The following is a 17,664-nucleotide window of genomic DNA, read 5'->3' as shown; positions in this document are numbered from 1 at the left end:
CAGCCATTTACAGGGCACACATAGGCAAACAACAACCACTCACAACCACACCTATGGACAAAGTGTGTTCAATTGCGGGAGAAAACCGGAATACCCAGAGAAAACCCATTCAGGCACGGGAAGAACATGCAAACTCCACACAGGAAGGCCGGAACCTGGAATCCAACCCTAGACTATATTGGCCACTGTGCCACGGAGTTTGAATATTTACTTTGTATTGGATTTTTCACACCAAAAAGTGGTAGTGTACATGATCATGTCTGCTGTCTGAAAAAGGGGCTTTATTTAAATTGGAATTGACAGGCAACTTCTTGAATAAACTTCATGTGGAATAAAATGACAAATTGCACGAATCAAATAGGTCTATATGTGCTTATAAAAACAAATACACACTTTGTCAATGGTAATGGTTTATAATTGTTTGTCTCATGGTTACTGTATTTGTCTGTATGCACAATGCCATTGGTAGGGGTACACCCTAAAGTGAATACCAGTCAATGGTAAGTCAAAGGCCTGAAAACTGGGATAGGCTCCAGCACGTTTGGCCTGAATGGCCGTAATTTTAAAACACAATTGGCAAGGTCTCCTGCCCGTTTGTATTTTCAACACTTGGCCTATTTGACATTGACGTGCGAAATTATTATAGCTCATCATTTTCTTAAGGCTTTCATTTAAAAAAAGTCAAATAAAACTCAAGTACATTGTCTGCAAAACCTAACAGCATACGGTACCTGTCTTTTTCAGTTGATCCAACTCTATCACGGGCTTCTTTTAATTGACATCTCTTGATACCAATAGGTGGATGGTATTTTTTTCGTTGCGGGGCGGGACTTCCTGTTTAGTTGCGGTTGGATGGCAAGGATCTACCGGGTTGACACGTAAACTCAAGTTAAAGGTGCCATGCAGGCCTCTTTGGCGATTTCGGACCTAACTTTTTTCGCACAACTTTTTTAGGGTGCATTGGATAAAAAAAACCTCTGCAACGAAAAGGTTAGAAGTGAGTTTCGTGTTTCGCTACAGTGAGCAAACCCCGAATCATCTGGTGAAAATCTGCGCGGTCACTTTGAACTTAAGCATAAAAAGCCTGCTGCGAGGTGTCCCGTGCGAAACTAATGTTTACGTCAACTCGCCTGGCATGTTTGGAAATGTTTCTGAAGTAAAGGAGTGAGGGGTGAGGCTGCGCATCGACTCGGAAAGTTCCCAGCAGCAGAAACGGAGGTTACTCGCTCAGGCGGCGGGCACGGGTGCAACATGGGAAACGGGGTGTGCTCGCGGAGGCAACGGAGGATTTTCCAGGTTCTCCTGCTAGTCACGGTGGTCTGCGGAATGATGTACGGCGGCATGGTGTCCTACGAGATGCACAAGGAGCTGAAGAGGACACAAGCCACGGCACTGAAGTACCAGCAGCACCAAGAGTCTCTGTCGGCTCAGCTCCAAGGTAAACAGTGACGCTGTCGTGATTGACTCCGTTTTGCGCGTGACATGTTGCACCGCGCTGGGTTAAACAAGTCCTTTAAGAATGTGTAGACTATTTATTTGTCAATTGTCCTTTTGCGAAACCCTTGGAGACTTCGATGTGATCAAGGGGTAAACGGGTAACCTGACTTGACCCTGTGCCTGACATCTCTTATCTGATAAAACAGTTTAAAACTGAAGAATGAAGATCAACTTTATTTCAGTTTACTTACACTACAAACCAGAAAAGGTTGTCACATTTTCTTTCACCTGCCCTCATCTACAACTACTACGGCAAGAAACTAGAGGCTTACAAGCGGACTGCAGATACCTATTTTCATTTTTATTTATTTTTTGCTGTTGTTGTGTAGTGCTCAAAACACAATTTGGAACTTTGAAATAATCACAAACTCCAGTTCAATTTGGCATGAAGCATTATATGACACTTATACTGCAAACCTGAAAACGTTGTCCAACTTCCTCTTACCCATCTTCCTATTACACTAGCTACGAACTATATAGTGAACCAACAATATACATCAAATACATGATTAGCGATCACACTTTTCTGGCACTTGAGTCCGTCTTTGGTTTTTAAGGAACTGCCAAGACCGAGTGCCAATCCCATACCTCGCAATCAATAAAATAATGTGCATACACTCTCAAAGTATGTTAACATCAAGCGCAATACGTATCAATGTGCAGGACGATTTTGCAAAATGTATTTTAATGTAGGCCTGATTTGTGTACCCATTAATGTAGATTGAGGGATTCCTCTGTTTGAATGCCTTTGATTGATCATTTAATAAAATGGTTATGTATTGACATGTTGCAGGCTAAAATGATGAGTCCATACAGTTACGTAGTTGGTGGGCATGTGCGTGACTTCTCTCAACTCAAATCAACAATATTGATTTAAGGCCTTGTTAAATGCAACAGTGGCGAACAGGCTTGCAAATGATTGACACTTGTTAAACTTCTATTTGACGTTTCATCGTTTGGATGCGTCGCAGTTCCTAACCTGCCTGTTGCTCCCTCCACTCATATGCCGCTCATTGAGGCAGCTTTATAGCCGGGATGGCAGAATTAGTCTATTTCAGTATTATCGATTGCCTTACATCGTTTTTTTTTTTGTCTTTGTTGCTCTAATAACTTACTGCAGCAGCGCGGAGGAGACCCCTACGTACACACAGATGTGCCTCTGTGTGTGTGCGTTTGTGCGGCTTTGCTGCCATTTCGACTATTACCTCCCCCAAAATACTAACATTGTGTCATGGAAACTATTACTCCTCTATTTGACAAGGTATTTATAGTTTTGACTATTTAGTTCCTTGTGTGACTTTCCGAAAATGAAAAAAAAAAACAATCTTCTTGCCCCGATCCCCGATCAGCTGAAAACAACAGTATCCGACCCAAATTCTGATCACGTGATCGGATTGGGACCCAAATAGCGGGCATAGGGAGGTTGGCGCAACTCAGCTGTAAGTACGGTGTAGTATAGGCTGTTCACTGAAAAACAGGGTGCTGTTTAATCTTCTGACTGACCAGGCTAGGATTTAGCAAAGAGCTCAACTACCAGCTAAGTGGATTGTCTCTTTCTTACCCTCAGAGGTAGTGGGGTTTAATGCTTAATACAGGACACACACAAGCACACAAACACAAACACACACACACACACACACACTTGGGTGTCGTTCGTTGAAGTCGCAAGCTGAGCCGAAACATCTGCTACTGTTTGCCTTAAAGCAGAAGGAGCGATGAATATATGGAGATATATTTTGTAATTATTCACAATTTAAAACAGTTCCCGGGTTTTTGTGGTTAATAGACTTCATGGATCAAGAATTACAGTGCAGCACACTTTATGCAACGCATTTCTTGTCTTGCTGTAAATCGACACATTTTAGGGACTGGCCCCGTCTCATAGAAGTCAACCCGTCCGTCGTCCTCACCCCGTCCCTCTCCTGGGTCAACGGTGAGTCCCGCTTCTCAGTGTGGAAAAGAAGTGAGGATCTTTTAAGGGCAATGGGCCTCATTCGCTAACTGCGCCCACAAACAAATGAGTGTGCCTAGCATGCGTACGTAAGTTTGACGCACGCGTTTGTGATTCATCAAGATCTTTGAACTTGAATTCGTGGGATACAGTATTTCGCAAACAAATGTAGAACATCGTCGGACCATTCAGATGCATCAGGAACAAGGGGATCCGCTTTTCAAAAGAAGTCGAGCACACGTTTGCTAACCAAGATGCACGACGTATTGAAACTGCAGTAGTTTCTCAAATCAATAATGATTTGAACAATAATAAATAAAATTGGGCATTTGGTATTGAATTTACTTATGTCTTAAAGGGGAATTCAAATCTCTTTATAATAATATGTTCTACGGCCCCCGCTGTTCGAAACACGGCAATCTGATGAACATTACTTTTATGGAGTATGACAATGTTTGTGCGCAATCATTGCTGCACATTTGGTAGTGATTGAGGCCCAATGAAAGCATCTTGTAGCATTGACGCCACACCAAACACAAATCATCCCTGGGGCAACCACTATTTTATTCACAATGTCACTGAGCAAGAGAGCTGACTCATTGTGTATAAACTTAAAAAAAAAAAATCTGTTTTCCAAAATATAGTAGTATGTCTCCTTAAAAGCTAAGGCGTAGGTTGGAAAGTGTCAATGCACTTTTTTTAAAAAAACCCTCGAGGGTCTTTTAAACCGGATGAAGTCATACAGGCTGGCTTGATCCTCTATGAGTAGACCTATTCATCATGTTTGTAAACAATAGAAGCCAGCGCTGGCCTGAAATGAAAATGATTAAAAAAAACAACAACAACTTGAGTTTGGGGTTGTCTGTGCAAGATGTACCCTCAAAGGTTCGTTAGTTGTACAGAGAAGATGGCAAAAGTGCCCGCCGGTAGAGAAGAAGACTCCAGTCGTCATTCAAGAACTTGACCACTTTCTTAATTGCTTTACTTTACTTAAGCGGAAACATTCATTCATCTTCCGAGCCGCTTGATCCTCACTAGGGTTGCGGGGGGTGCTGGAGCCTATCCCAGCTGTCTCCGGGCAGTAGGCGGGGGACACCCTGAATCGGTTTCCAGCCAATCGCAGGACACACAGAGACGAACAACCATCCGCGCTCACACTCACACCTAGGGACAATTCAGAGTGTTCAATCAGCCTGCCATGCATATTTTTGGAATGTGGGAGGAAACCGGAGTACCCGGAGAAAACCCACGCAGGCCCGGGGAGAACATGCAAACTCCACACAGGGAGGCCGGAGCTGGAATCGAACCCGGTACCTCTGCACTGTGAAGCCGACGTGCTAACCACTGGACTACCGGGCCGCCTAAGCGGAAACAGAGGAACACAATTTCAATCACTTTTGTTTGAGTGTAATTATTTACCAACAATAATTGTAGTTCGTCAAACGCTTCACCTCAGCCACACACCCAAAAATATTTCCCTTAATGTGAACTGCAATTAAAATAAAATGGATATGTTTCTTTTTGTTTCTGAAAGGCCAGCATTGTTTTGAGCTTCTATTTGAAAGGTAAAAGCCCATTTTACAGACTCTTTATGGCCTGGCACTGTGCCACAGGTTCTCCGAGTCAGGAAGGCCCTAATAGAACGCTGCGCGCCCATTAGGCCAACTCGGGCGGTCGCGTCATTTCATTGATGGTGTGTAAATGGGGCAGCTGGAGCTAAGGGGGCAGCTCGTTCATTGGTATCGACCCACTTTTGTTCCATTACGGAATGCTGAATAGCTGTAAAGTAAATATGGGCGAGTCATTTTCAAAAGGGTGGCGTGATGACAAAGTCGTATTACAAAGTCTTGAAGTGGTGAGGCGGGAGTTGGATTTCATTGTCCGAAAATGTTTTTCTTGTTTCCTTTCCAAGACCGTAGCACTGCATGATGTCACTTAAACTGGAACAGGCCCAGTTCTTGTGTCACGTGTTTGTATTCACATTGCTTCACATGGAGCATTGATTGCGTAACTTGATGCCCATCGATGACTGTTGATTTTTTTTTTTCCTCTCCTAAATTTGAAGTTTGTCAGTTGAGGACGAGTGGTGAGAAAATGCATCGAAGATTTTTTAAAACCTACAGACACAAACACGCACGCCCGGCATCTTTTGTTTAAACTGTGTGCTGACCTTTTCCCGCTTTGATTGACAGTATTTTGGGCTGTAAACCACCAGCCCACTCAGCAGATCCACTCATCTCCCGATCTAAACCAGCAGACCCGTAAAGGTCATCTCCACAGAGTGCCGCCTCGTTTCACACTCGGCTAATGTACTTTCATCAGGCAGTATTGGAAATTGGTCTGAAACCAAGACGGTGGTCGCTGATTCTATCACAGCGAAGATAAGGACTGTGTGCACATGCGCGTTTGAGAAGACACTTTATACGTGTGTATACTCGTTGGGATACAGCAGTATCGAAATCTGTGATAGCTGAACAATGTTAAGGCCACAGTACTTTGCAGCATGGTTTAAATATCAAAAAAGAACTTGGGGAAAATGCAGCAGTGCGGAAAATCAAGTACCAGGGATGATAATAATCTTTTACAAAAGGGGTCAACCCAACTAAAGCCTAAAAAGTCAAATAAAGGCACGTCAAGGTTGTTTCCATGGCGACTTGCGGCATCTCTCTGTAGTCTGACTAGCATTCTATCTGCCTACCAACTTGTTTATCTGTTGTGAGTGAACTACATGGCCCAACTGTTTCGTCACGCAGTACAAAATCTAAACTTTTCATGCCCAGTCCTTCACCTTCGCCAATGTTTCCGTGCAATTCTATACGTCCCGCTTGAAAACATGCATGCGTGTTTGACTTCTTCGAATTGTGGAGGACAGTCTCATCTCCGTCGGTTGGTACTTGCCTTTTGAATTTGAAGGCAATGGGGGGAAAAGCGACCACTCCAGCCGCGGAATAAACGGAGACACAACTATTACATAACAAGCTCGGAAATTGGCCGATTTCTGGAGAAATTAATTTGTCACAGCGAAATGGCCAATAAAATGATCGCTCACAAACGTCAACTTGAAACTCAATCTGTCACGATTCGGTTTAGAGACCAACAGGTGGCAGTGTGGAGCTCCCCTGGCAGCTGCACACCTGTTGGTCATAGGTAATCAGGCATATAAAAGGACTCCTGCCCGCACACTCGGTGTCGGGTCATTGTTGCGTTTGCTACTGTCATGCTTTGGTTGCTGTTTTTGTTTTCTGTGTTTTTTCAATACACATCTTCAAATATACCCTGCTCCTCTCTCCTGCCTGCTTTTTGGGGTCCACCACCACCATGCAACGTGACAGAATGACCCGACCACCTGGACCCCGCAGGTACGATGGATTTGGTCCCTATTCAACCATGTGCCTGGCGGAGCTCGTCTGCGGCCGACACCCTTCCCCCTTTCAGGCAGCGCTGGTGATGCGGCTGTCCTGTTTCTTGTCAAGCCGCGTCTACGGTGGGCCGAGCCCCGTCCGCGTCCATGTGGAGCCGAGGCTCGTCACGTGTTTGAGCTGAGTCACATTCACGTCGACGACGAGCCGTGCCACTTCCACGCCCACGTCAGGCCGAGCCCCTGTTCACGTCCGGCTGTTCAATGTCCCCCGTTACGTCGAGCTCCGTCCAAGTCAGGTTCAAGCCGCGTCTATGGTGGGCCGAGCCCCGTCCGCGTCCATGTTGAGCCGAGGCTCGTCACGTGTCTGTTCGAACTGAGTCACATTCACGTCGACGACGAGCCGTGCCACTTCTACGCCCACGTCAGGCCGAGCCCCTGTTCACGCCTGGCTGTTCCATGTCCCCCGTTACGTCGAGCGCCGTCCAAGTCAGGTCACGCCTAGCCGAAAGATTGCCTGTTCCCTGGCGAGGCAAGCCTTTTGGATGACTTTGGGACGTCTGGGATCCGTCCCTTGAGGGAGGGGTACTGTCACGATTCGGTTTAGAGACCAACAGGTGGCAGTGTGGAGCTCCCCTGGCAGCTGCACACCTGTTGGTCATAGGTAATCAGGCATATAAAAGGACTCCTGCCCGCACACTCGGTGTCGGGTCATTGTTGCGTTTGCTACTGTCATGCTTTGGTTGCTGTTTTTGTTTTCTGTGTTTTTTCAATACACATCTTCAAATATACCCTGCTCCTCTCTCCTGCCTGCTTTTTGGGGTCCACCACCACCACGCAACGTGACACAATCGAACTCCTTTGCTTTGTCATCTTAACACGTTTCCCTCTTCTTGCCGTCTTCACCTTTCTAGTGGTGTACGAGCATCGCTCACGACTGGAGAAGTCTCTTCAGAAGGAGAGGTTAGAGCACAAAAAGGCCAAAGAAGGTGAGGAACGCTTGGTTCTGTCCTGCACCGACACTTGATGTGCAATTGCCAATATTGATGTTTAGTTTGTGGAAGCTTTCAATTTTGCGGTGTTCACTTTTTAAACAAGAGTTTTTTTCCTGTTCCAGATTACCTGGTGTACAAACTGGAATCGCAGCAGTCACTGAATAAGGAGAAGGTGCTTTAGTTCCCGCATGAAATTATTCTAATGATTATTATGATTGAAATTCTGATTCAAATATTCCGTTTTTTTTTTCCTTTTTTGTTACAGCAAGACTCCACCAGCAAACTCAGCTCGCTGCAAGTGCAACATCAGATGCTCAAGGTTCGGATTCCCTTTGTCCCACCGTCGGCTCTCCGGCCGTTCCTCATGCAAAACGAAGGAATGACCGCACGTTTGCGCTTGTCCCTCAGAACCAGCACGAGGACTTGAAGAAGCAGTACAATGACCTGCAAGAGCAGCATCACATCCAGGGAAATGATCACAATCGCCTGCTGGAAGAGCACAAAGAGCGCTACGACAAAATGCAGCAAGTCAAAGAACGGGAGGTGGCCCAGCTGAAAGGTGCTGATTGCGCTCGAGTAAATTGCTGTCGAGAATATGAATTGGACCAGGTCTCTTTTTCCACCTGGTGTTGTTGTTAAGTCACTCGAGGCGCCTGAGGATGATCCTCAGGCGCCTCGAGTGACTACACTCGCGTGTGGGAGGCTCCCAATTGGCGGTTGTTGAGCCACAGCTGCAAGGCGGGCTTTCAATATCTGTACTTTGTCTCCCCCTTCTGACATAATCAGGAACTACATGCCATCAGAACCTATCCGGTTCGTTTTACACAGGCAGCACCGTGAATGGTGGCTAGGGAACACATAGACCGAACAACCATTTATGCTTACACACACACACACGCACACACACACACACAAATGGACAATTTGGAGCGTGCCATTTGCTTGCCATGGATGTTTCTGGAGGGTGGGAGGAAACGGGAGTACCCGGAGAAAACCCACACGGGAAGGCCGGTGCCGGAATTGAACCCTGCGCCTCTGCGCTACGAGGCCGACGTGCTAACCAGTCGACCGCCCGGCCTCCCCGCAATATATCATTATCAAGATATTCTTGACATGTCGGCAATGCAATTTAGGATTCGTGTTCCTTGTTCAAGGCTCCTTTTTCTCCCCGCAGACAATGTTTTTAACCTCAGAGAGGAAAATAAGCAGCTGAGGAAAGCCCACCATGACATTCACATGCAACTGCAGGATGCTCAGGTGAAACTTTCACTTAATGCTTCCTTTTTAAACTGTTGTTAAAAACAGTCCGGTATGTTTAGTTAATGCTTTGCTGTGTAATAGATTTTAGGCAATGGGACCTCCAAAGAAATGAAATAGAAAATGGATCCAATTTGTACCGTTTAATTCAACATTTTAGGGTCAAATAGGCGAAGTAAACATTACCTTGAGTTCTGTAAATGCACAACCTTCTCACTCGTGTTTCGTCTGTATTCATATGGTCTTTTGTGGCGAGCCTGTCACGTGGTCACGGCATCGATTGTGTTGCGCTCGTGTGTTCAGGTGAGGCATCAAGACCTAAAGACGGCGCACGATCAGATGGCGCTGTCACTCGAAGACCACAAGAATGCGCTCGCGGCAGCTCAGGTAGGCAAGCAGTTTCGTGGAGTTCTTCCATCATAAAAAAAAGCACAGTAAGGATGGAACACTTGGTTGAGCCCCAAATATTTCTCACGATTGTATGACATTATTCTTGGAACTTTAATCTCACGTTTTCATTCCCTTCCATTGTGACTTTATTGGATAAAGCGAAAGGTAAAACATTTGACCCCCTGTGGTCTTGTGCTTGGTATTGTAGGTACAAGTCAATGAATACAAAGAGCTGAAGGAGACCCTGAACAAGGCACCGAACTTGAGACAGCCCGAGCAAAACTCTGTGCTGCAGCAACCAGATCTCAAATCCCAGACGACCTTTGTCCCGGGGCAGCCAAATGAGGTGCCTGTAGTGAAATGGGACGACCGTGATACTGCGTCCAGGGTAATGTGATCTGTTTTTTGTTTCCCCCTTTCTCTTGACGAACCCAAAATAAATTCTGTGTTCACATCAACATTTTGTCTCAGCTGGACCAGCAAGAGAAGGAGACCCATTCTCAGTCGGAGGTCCAGTCTCACCCCGCCATGTCGGAGCACACGTTGTCAGAGAAAGAGGAGGACGGAGACGCAGAGAGGAAGAGGGAGCTGGCTGAGGAGGAGATGGCCCAAGCGGGACAGCCTCAAAAGCTGGAGGAGGATGACCCCGATCAACAACAGGAGGAGGAAAAAGAGGAAGTGGAAGGCCAGCAAGAACCGGAGCAGCCGGATCAGAATGCCTTGGACGGCCGGATACACCAGCCACATGTCAGAAGGAGGAATTCCGTACTTGTATCTCATCCAAAATCATTCGATTCAAATCAATATTCATTTGTTGTCCAGCCGGGGCAAGAGGCGAACGGTGAGTTGGAGGGCGCCAAATCCGCTTACGAGCAGCAGCAGGAGCAGCAGCGCCTGGAGGCTCAAAAGGCGGAAACGCGGCGGTTGATCCAAATGCGACAGGACTCCCTGCAGAGCCAGAGAGAAAGGGCGCTGAGGGAGAGGGAGGCCAAGCTGAAGGAGGAGCAGGAGAGGGAAGAGCGGCAGCATCAGGAAACAGACCGACGGGAGAAGCTGCTCAGAGAGGCCCACCAAAGGTCCGATGAAATGAGCGCACGGCAAATGAGTGAAAGTAGAGACAGATTCCAAATAAGTTTTTTTTTCCAGCAAACGTACAGTTTTTAATTAGAAATGCGCCATTCCGAAGACATTTTGGGAGTTGTGAAATGAGCGGCTTCTCGCGTCTTTGTTCCCAGGATGAAGGCCAAATATGAAAACATGGAGCATAATCTTGACCATCTGGAAGAACCGCATCACCCTGACAGCAAAGAAGGTAAAACCTGGCGTTCTTGCCGCACAGCTTTGTGTCTTGAGAGCTTGTCAGATGAGCTCATTTACATCATTCTGTTTTTTTTCGCCACCCCAGAGAAACATTCTCTCTTATTCAACGATGACATGAAGGTGCCAAAACATCAGCAGGTGAGCCGTTTGTCCTTGTTTCTGCTAGCTCGTCTCTTAAATCTTTTCACCATAAGCCACATTTACAGTGGACGATCAGACCACCAATAACTACTCATGCCCGTGTTGAATTTTTGTTTGTTTGTCAGGCCACTTTCTGGGATGTGCGGAAAGTTTCCATCTAAACTCTGACAGAAAACGGAGAAAAAAAAAAATCAATTCCTCCAACAACAGTAAACCAATTATGCCGTCCATACAGTATGTTGAAATGCCGTGTTTCAAACTGCTCTGAAGACTCCAAAGATATTTTCAAAATAAAATGTCTCAATATGTCCATGTTTAGCCACAATGCTCTTTAAGTTAGCACCAGTTTGGTGTTTGTGCCCCAAGATTGTGAGTTCGCTTCCCTTCATCAGAGTGAGAGCATTTTTCCTAGTTACAGGTCAGAAAAAAAAATTAAAAATATAAATATATATGTATATATATATTTATATTTTATATAAACATATATATATATTTATTATATATATTGTGCTTATATATATTTATTTATATTTTTTAATTTTATATATATATATATATATATATATATATATATATATATATATATATATATACTTTTTTTTTTTTTTGCAATGTCGCATTGCTACTTTAGACGACAAATCCATTAGATGCCGTTTCCACCATTTTCATTCTGGGATGTTGGAAGCGCTTCATCACCATAATGACAAATGTGATGAAAAAAAAAAATCTTTTGCGTTTTACTAAAATGTCATGGGATCTTCCTCCGCATCAATGATCAGTTTTTGTATGAATTTGCTCTTTAAGAAAGAACGCTTTGTGCTTTTGGCAGCGGTGCAATACATTAACCGTCTTGTTTTTTTTCAGGGTGCCATCGGCGGCGGTGAGCTGGACCCTGAGGAGGATCCCAACAACCAAGGAGAGGATGAGTTTGAAGAAGCAGAGGAAGACCAGTCGCATCACCGTGTTCCGGAGGATGAGGTGGCGGAGGAGGAAGCGGAGGAGGAGGAGCCGGCAGCACGTGCCCAGCACGTAGACTCGCACCACGGCCCCGAACACCCCGCTATGGAGGACGAGCTGGTGGTGAGTGGACGCGTTGAGAAGAAGAACTGGAATCTATCCAGAAGGGGGTTGACATGTAGATCGTATTGTTTACAAGGGCAACATGATGAGGATGACATTGATCCAAAGTGGCTCTATGATCTCATGTTAGCTTGTGTGTGTGTGTGTGTGTGTGTGTGTGTCTCCAGATTGCTGGAAATCCTGATCAGCAGGAAGACGATATCGACGATCAGTACCAGGAGGACGCTGAGGAGGAGGTGTGTGACAAACACTATTTTGTTAGTTATGGTTATGAGAGATTGCCATAATAGCCTTTTTGTTGTTGTAGGAATTGGGTTTTTACTTGAATAGAATGTCAGGGTTTTTTTTGTTTGTTTGTGTGTTTGTGCCTCTCTGACTGTGAAGGCACAGGAGAACATTGCCGGTGGGGAGAAGAAGGAGGCGGGCGACCAAGTGGAGGAGGATGGAGAGGAGACGTACAATGAGGAGAATATAGAACAGGTGGGTTAGTTGCTCGATCATTTTTGAAATTCACGTCCAATCCTGATGGTGCCCCTAATTTTGCGGAAGGTAAGTAAGAATGTAGCAGTCTGTTACAAATGTAGACATTGTCCGACTCTGGGTTTCCTGCTAAATGGTGTTGAAATGTTGTTTGCTTGTTAAATCATTCGTGACAGTGAAGTGCACTTGTATGCAGGGACCACGCAAGGAGGAAGCTCACAGAAAAGACACTGAGGAGGAGAATTACGAGGAAGAAGAAGGCGAGGAAGCGGGGCCCGGTCGAGAGAAGGGAAACGTTGGACGGGCGGAGATGTAAATCCGCTATAAACACTGTGAGGTTCTTCTTCCTTATTCCCGAAAAAGAAGCGAGTAGCCATCCAGTCCAGACTTCAGGAAGGACCGTTGAGATAGAAAGTCTGGAGGCAATCATGGTGAAAGCTTGCGATGGAACGGATCCGCTTTCACTGTGCAATTGGACAAAAAGAAAAATGGGTGGAGATGGTTTTATATTCTATGCTGTACGATGATGTTATTGTAATACATCCGCGCGTTCTCCGATTTCAATGCACACATGCAAAGAATGTACTTTCATCAAGATGGCTGGCTGCAAAGGAAAAAATAAACAAATTAGTATTCTTTGTATAAAGAAAGGCATCGCTAAGATATGAATCTGGCATTCCAATCAATCGCTTGTTGTTTTATTTATTGTTGATTGATTGTCACGCCTTTGACAATCAGGCACGGTGCAATTTCAAGCTAAGTTTGTCACACCGACGTGTGCCTTTGCTTTCCTATGCCTCCTCTCGGCCTTTTTGCATCTCCAAATGCACAAGAGAGCTCAAAGTTAGCATGCGAACTAACACATTCTGCCTTATCATACAGCCGTTCATGAGTCTGCCATTTCAAGTTGCGCGTCCACAAATCGTTTTCAATTTTTAAGTCAACTTACAATAAAATACGTGCTGTCTGTTTGTATATTTTTCACCTGTATTTGAAGTAAACGTTGGATGTCAATGAATCCTGTTTTGTCAACTGAATGTTTTGTGTGTAATAAAGAGGATTTCTGTTGTAATGTGGTTTGCCCGCGTAATTGATATGTTATTCGTTTTATTTTCAACAAAATTTACGATAATGGATGCTAAGTTTCTTTTAAATAAATGAAATAAAAGATCCCTTGGCTGCCTATGATATATATCAACTGTGACCCTGAATGGAATAAGCAGTGCAAAGCTGACGGAATGATGAAATAAATCAAAATTACAATTACCATCGCACATTAAGTCACATTTTTATCGGTTTATTCCAGTCACTGTTTAAAAACATATCCATATTTATGCAATAACAGGCACGTTTGGTGCAGCCAATGATATGTAATGTACGGTAGTCATGATTAGTCTTATTATCTCCTGAAGATCTTGTCAACGCGTTTCCTTCCACTGCATTCCGTCATTGTCAATTATACACAATTTACACTAGACACCTCCATAAATGCTTAAACCTGCAAAACAACAAAAAAAAAAATGCCCGCCAGTGTATATTTTAGATATGGTGGTTTTGGCAATAGTTGTGGCACATATAACGTAAAAAAAAAATTGGGGTGTTGTCTCCTCTGAGTAGATGTGAGTCTGGATAGCACATATTCATTCCTATAGAAAATGTCACAAAATGTTGCACATCCTTGTGATAGGTGGGAAGTGGAGTCCAGTGTGGAGATGGTCTTCCGACAGCATCGGGACTCCATCGAGGATCTCAAGATTTGGCAAGCAGGAGAACACACTGCGTGAAGACAGACAACAGAGGAGTCGGAGAAGAGGCCATGATTGGCGGATGCAGCCTTTACTGGATTAGGACTACATACAACTCCAGGAAGTGAAAATTGAAGAATATTTAGTTTACCCCACACTTGTTGCAGAAATAAAAACAAACAGGACCAATTTTGGCATTTATTACACTGAGCTTTGCTACATCTTACCAGTACCAGTGTGGGACAAATAAAGGATATCTTATCTTATCTTATCTTATCGTTTGACACATAAATGTGTTTCATGGGCTGTCCCTAGATTTGCTTGCCTATGACCGTAACGAAGACAGCGATAGAAACTAGATCCAAAAGTATATAAAACCCCCAGGCTACTGTATGAGGTCGCACGATACCAGATTCAAAATCTATGTTTTGTTGATCTCACCGTGCACGGTAGTCCTGAGAAAAGGTCACTGGGTTGAGAGTCATGTTTAGGGATCGCAGAGGACTGTTCCTCAATCTGTCCAATCCGCCCAGGGAGCTAATGGCATTCTCGGACAAGCAAAGCTGCTCTACGGCTGGAAGTTTTGGCAACTGGTGCAAAGACACCAGATGGTTCCGGTGCAGATTTAATACTCTGCACCTGAAAATAGCAGAAGTGGTATTTAGTTGTTGATTTTATTTTTTTTAAATTACATTTTATTATTTTGCTTTATACGTGTGTCTGTTACTGAGGAAAGGAGGCGATGCATCTCTTTACCTTGGCAGGCGGACAGAACTCAGGTTGCTAAGAGAGTTGTTGACCAGCTGCAGTTGCTCCACGCGGATCAACCTGCGGAGAATGCGGAGGAAGTTTTCTTCTTGGAAGGCGTCGCCCAAATCCTGGTAGGAGAGATTCAGCTCCTTTGGGGAGGAAGCAGCAAGTTGGAAGGGGGAAAAAAATGGAGTATACCATGTTCTAGAAGACAAAGAGTACCCTCAAGTGAGAGGATGAGGAAAAACTATGGAAAATGACCCATATCTAGGAAAAGTGGGGCCTAGTAGAGGGCACGCAATCCACTGCAAGTGTCTGGGCACGCAAGGAGGGTATAGCTGGTCTCTACCTGTCACGTTTAGTTGTGTCACGCATAACACAAAAGTGTCATGACTCACCAGACTGTTTTCCCAATTCTCCCGTCGTCTCTCTTCCCAACTCTGCCCCTCCTTCTCTCTCTTCTTGCGCCGCCATCTCTCCACATACGCTGAATCCGTCTCTCTTTGAAAGAGCTCCTCATCGGATGGTCCTTTGGGTGACAGAAAGAAACTTTTTATATTCTCTGACAATCGGATTCAAAACGCAGTGACTCTTAGAGCAGTTGTCCGATGTCAGCCTTTCAACACTGATTTGGGCAAGAATGAATCGAATTGCACCAAATGACGAAAGATATAAATAAAACATTTTCTTAGCCATCGTTCAAGTTAATGGGACACGATGAAAAATCGACTTTAAAATATAAATAATGGTCTAAGTATGACTCACTGGAGACATCCAGTACACCATGGCAAAGTAGAACCACAGTGACAGGATGTCATACTGACGCATACCTTCTCGGACCCTGGGGCAGGTCAGCTGATCTCCGGTGAGGTCACACTGCGGCAGGTGATGCCACGAGGCAAAGCGAAAGCGGCTGGATGGAAGCTGTGTGCAAAGGAGAAAAGCACGGGCGGGGGCTGAGGCGTGAAATGAGTCAACCCTACAGTCCTAAAATCAGGAATGGTCATTCCTCATAAAACTACATTTCTTCTAATTGGTTTAAATTTAAGGTGCCATTTAAAAAATGCACGTACAGTAATATGCAAACAAATGAATGTTAACACAAAGACCAAATCACCAGAAGTTTCGTTTCCATTTTTGGACAAAATTTACATTTCAGATGGGACATTCTAGTGGAATAGGGGGAGTACGTAGTAGAAAATGCAGGGTTGGAGGGCGGGGGCGGGGGGGGGGGGGTGCTTTGTGCATATGCATCAGCCACTTACAGGTGTGGATCCAAGTCCAGAATCAGGACTCTGGTGCACGGTGGCAGGCAAGTGTGCCACACCGAGCTCGGAGTAGTGGGACAAGTAGGATTTGGGGAGGCTTTCACTGAGAGTGTTCACGCCTGAAGAACTGAAAGGAGAACGAGAACAGCAGAAAGTTGTTTGCAACGGCAACTCCGGTGTGCAGTGAGAACCTGACCACCTGCCGAGTGGTTGAGTTACAGCCTGGGACACCTGAGCAGGTTAGCCGCGGGTTTATAATAGTGTGTGTGTGTGTGTCCCTCTATAATTGATTAAATTGAAAGCAAAGTTTGTGCCTTTGCTATCTATTAATTTTATGTCACCTTCAAATATTATATAAGGCTAAATTAACCGTGCAGGTGTACCCAATTAGCCAAGATGCGAGTTTGCCCGATGTCTAATGTTGGGTGAGGTGAAGTCCATCTTCAACCATGGATAAATAACAGAACTCAAGTGACTTTTATTTTAATATAAAACTGACACCGACGTGATTTAGAATGTCTACATTACATTCATTTAATGTGTGGGCTATATAAAGAGTCCCCGGTCCCTTTTAAACTTGTTGCCAAAATATAGCATACCAGTGATGACTTCTCATTCGTGCTGACTTAGAGAAAATAATAAAAACATGGAAACGGAGTCACTTCAAGCTACACTTAAACCGATGGTTGGCATCAAACAATAATGGTGTGAGCTCACCTCTCTGACATGTCCCAATCGTGCACCGGAGAACTTTGCCAGCCTTTAACAACACATTGTGAGTCGTATCATCGAGATGCGCGAAGATGCGGCGGCCGTGACCCATGGAGGCGAGATCCTGCGTTGGCGTTCTCTGCGAGTAACTCCGCCTGACCCTGAGCTGCCTCAGTCAGGTGAGACGCTCCTACTGCGACTGGACTGTTGCTTCTGTGTTGCCTAGCAACCGTGTTCAGCAAGCAAGGTGGAAAACATTCAGTCAAGATGGAAAATAACCAAATTTGACACTTTGATCACCTTAACCGATGAGAGATGACGGGAATATAATAGACGTCAGACTTGTTCCATTTATTGATTTATTTTCATGCCCCGAATTGCCGTCTTTTGTTATATAATGGTCTGCTGCAGCCTCATGTCTCATGTTACCGGAGGATTAATTTGCTTTGGATTTGTTTTCCACGTTACTGTTTCAAATTCCTTCCAATTTTTGCTAATCGAATGTTTCGAAATGTGTCTCGTTTGAAAGCTGGCATCATGTAAGAGTGTGAAACGGGTGAGAAACTCAATGCCATTTTGTTTTTGTGGCACCAAATCAGCTGGGATAAGGTCCAGCCCACCCATGACCCGAATGACTGACAAGATCTATAGAAAATGGATCGATGAATGGTCAGAAAGATAACATAAAATAAATATCCCATCCGAGTATTACTTTTGGTGT

The 17,664-nt window shown here is 44.7% G+C and overlaps 2 protein-coding genes across 4 annotated transcripts; one reads left to right on the top strand and one right to left on the bottom strand.

Annotated features, from left to right (window-relative positions):
* The first annotated feature begins 817 nt into the window (after nt 1-817).
* golim4a (golgi integral membrane protein 4a) lies at nt 818-13,072 on the top strand. 3 transcript variants are annotated; one of them, XM_052078255.1, is made up of 16 exons: nt 818-1,438; nt 7,721-7,795; nt 7,924-7,973; nt 8,067-8,120; nt 8,210-8,360; nt 8,976-9,058; nt 9,362-9,445; nt 9,657-9,794; nt 9,920-10,195; nt 10,271-10,524; nt 10,684-10,760; nt 10,854-10,906; nt 11,774-11,989; nt 12,157-12,225; nt 12,374-12,469; nt 12,666-13,072. In XM_052078255.1, the coding sequence occupies exons 1-16, from the start codon at nt 1,252-1,254 to the stop codon at nt 12,783-12,785; spliced, it is 1,983 nt and encodes a 660-aa protein (XP_051934215.1). In that variant the 5' UTR covers nt 818-1,251; the 3' UTR covers nt 12,786-13,072. The 3 variants fall into 3 exon arrangements, with proteins under 3 accessions (XP_051934215.1, XP_051934214.1, XP_051934216.1); XM_052078254.1 differs by having other exon boundaries at nt 9,657-9,836; XM_052078256.1 differs by lacking the exon at nt 12,374-12,469 and having other exon boundaries at nt 9,657-9,836.
* Nucleotides 13,073-13,294: 222 nt separating this feature from the next.
* LOC127608855 (uncharacterized) lies at nt 13,295-17,643 on the bottom strand. The gene is made up of 7 exons (XM_052078277.1): nt 16,950-17,643; nt 16,230-16,359; nt 15,795-15,888; nt 15,363-15,493; nt 14,971-15,113; nt 14,656-14,853; nt 13,295-14,245 (listed from the first exon to the last, which is right to left on the bottom strand). Exons 1-7 carry the CDS (start codon nt 16,958-16,960, stop codon nt 14,128-14,130), a joined length of 825 nt encoding a protein of 274 aa, XP_051934237.1. The 5' UTR covers nt 16,961-17,643; the 3' UTR covers nt 13,295-14,127.
* Between the last annotated feature and the right edge of the window lie 21 nt (nt 17,644-17,664).

This window comes from Hippocampus zosterae, chromosome 10 (assembly GCF_025434085.1).
Source record: "Hippocampus zosterae strain Florida chromosome 10, ASM2543408v3, whole genome shotgun sequence".
In the NCBI taxonomy this organism is placed as follows: Eukaryota; Metazoa; Chordata; class Actinopteri; order Syngnathiformes; family Syngnathidae; genus Hippocampus; species Hippocampus zosterae.
The sequence above is the reverse complement of the archived record's forward strand: the minus strand, read 5'-3'. Positions and strand labels throughout refer to the sequence as shown.

Excerpts from the sequence above, each read along its gene's own strand:
- LOC127608855 (XM_052078277.1), bottom strand. Across the intron at positions 15,114-15,362 it reads AGAATTGGGAAAACAGTCTG|GAGCTGAATCTCTCCTACCA; the intron begins GTGAGTCATGAC and ends TCCTCCCCAAAG. Across the intron at positions 14,854-14,970 it reads AGTTCTGTCCGCCTGCCAAG|GTGCAGAGTATTAAATCTGC; the intron begins GTAAAGAGATGC and ends TGCTATTTTCAG.
- golim4a (XM_052078254.1), top strand. The coding sequence starts at position 1,252 with ATGGGAAACGGGGTGTGCTCGCGGAGGCAACGGAGGATTTTCCAGGTT. Across the intron at positions 1,439-7,720 it reads TCTGTCGGCTCAGCTCCAAG|TGGTGTACGAGCATCGCTCA; the intron begins GTAAACAGTGAC and ends TCACCTTTCTAG. Across the intron at positions 10,525-10,683 it reads CTCAGAGAGGCCCACCAAAG|GATGAAGGCCAAATATGAAA; the intron begins GTCCGATGAAAT and ends CTTTGTTCCCAG.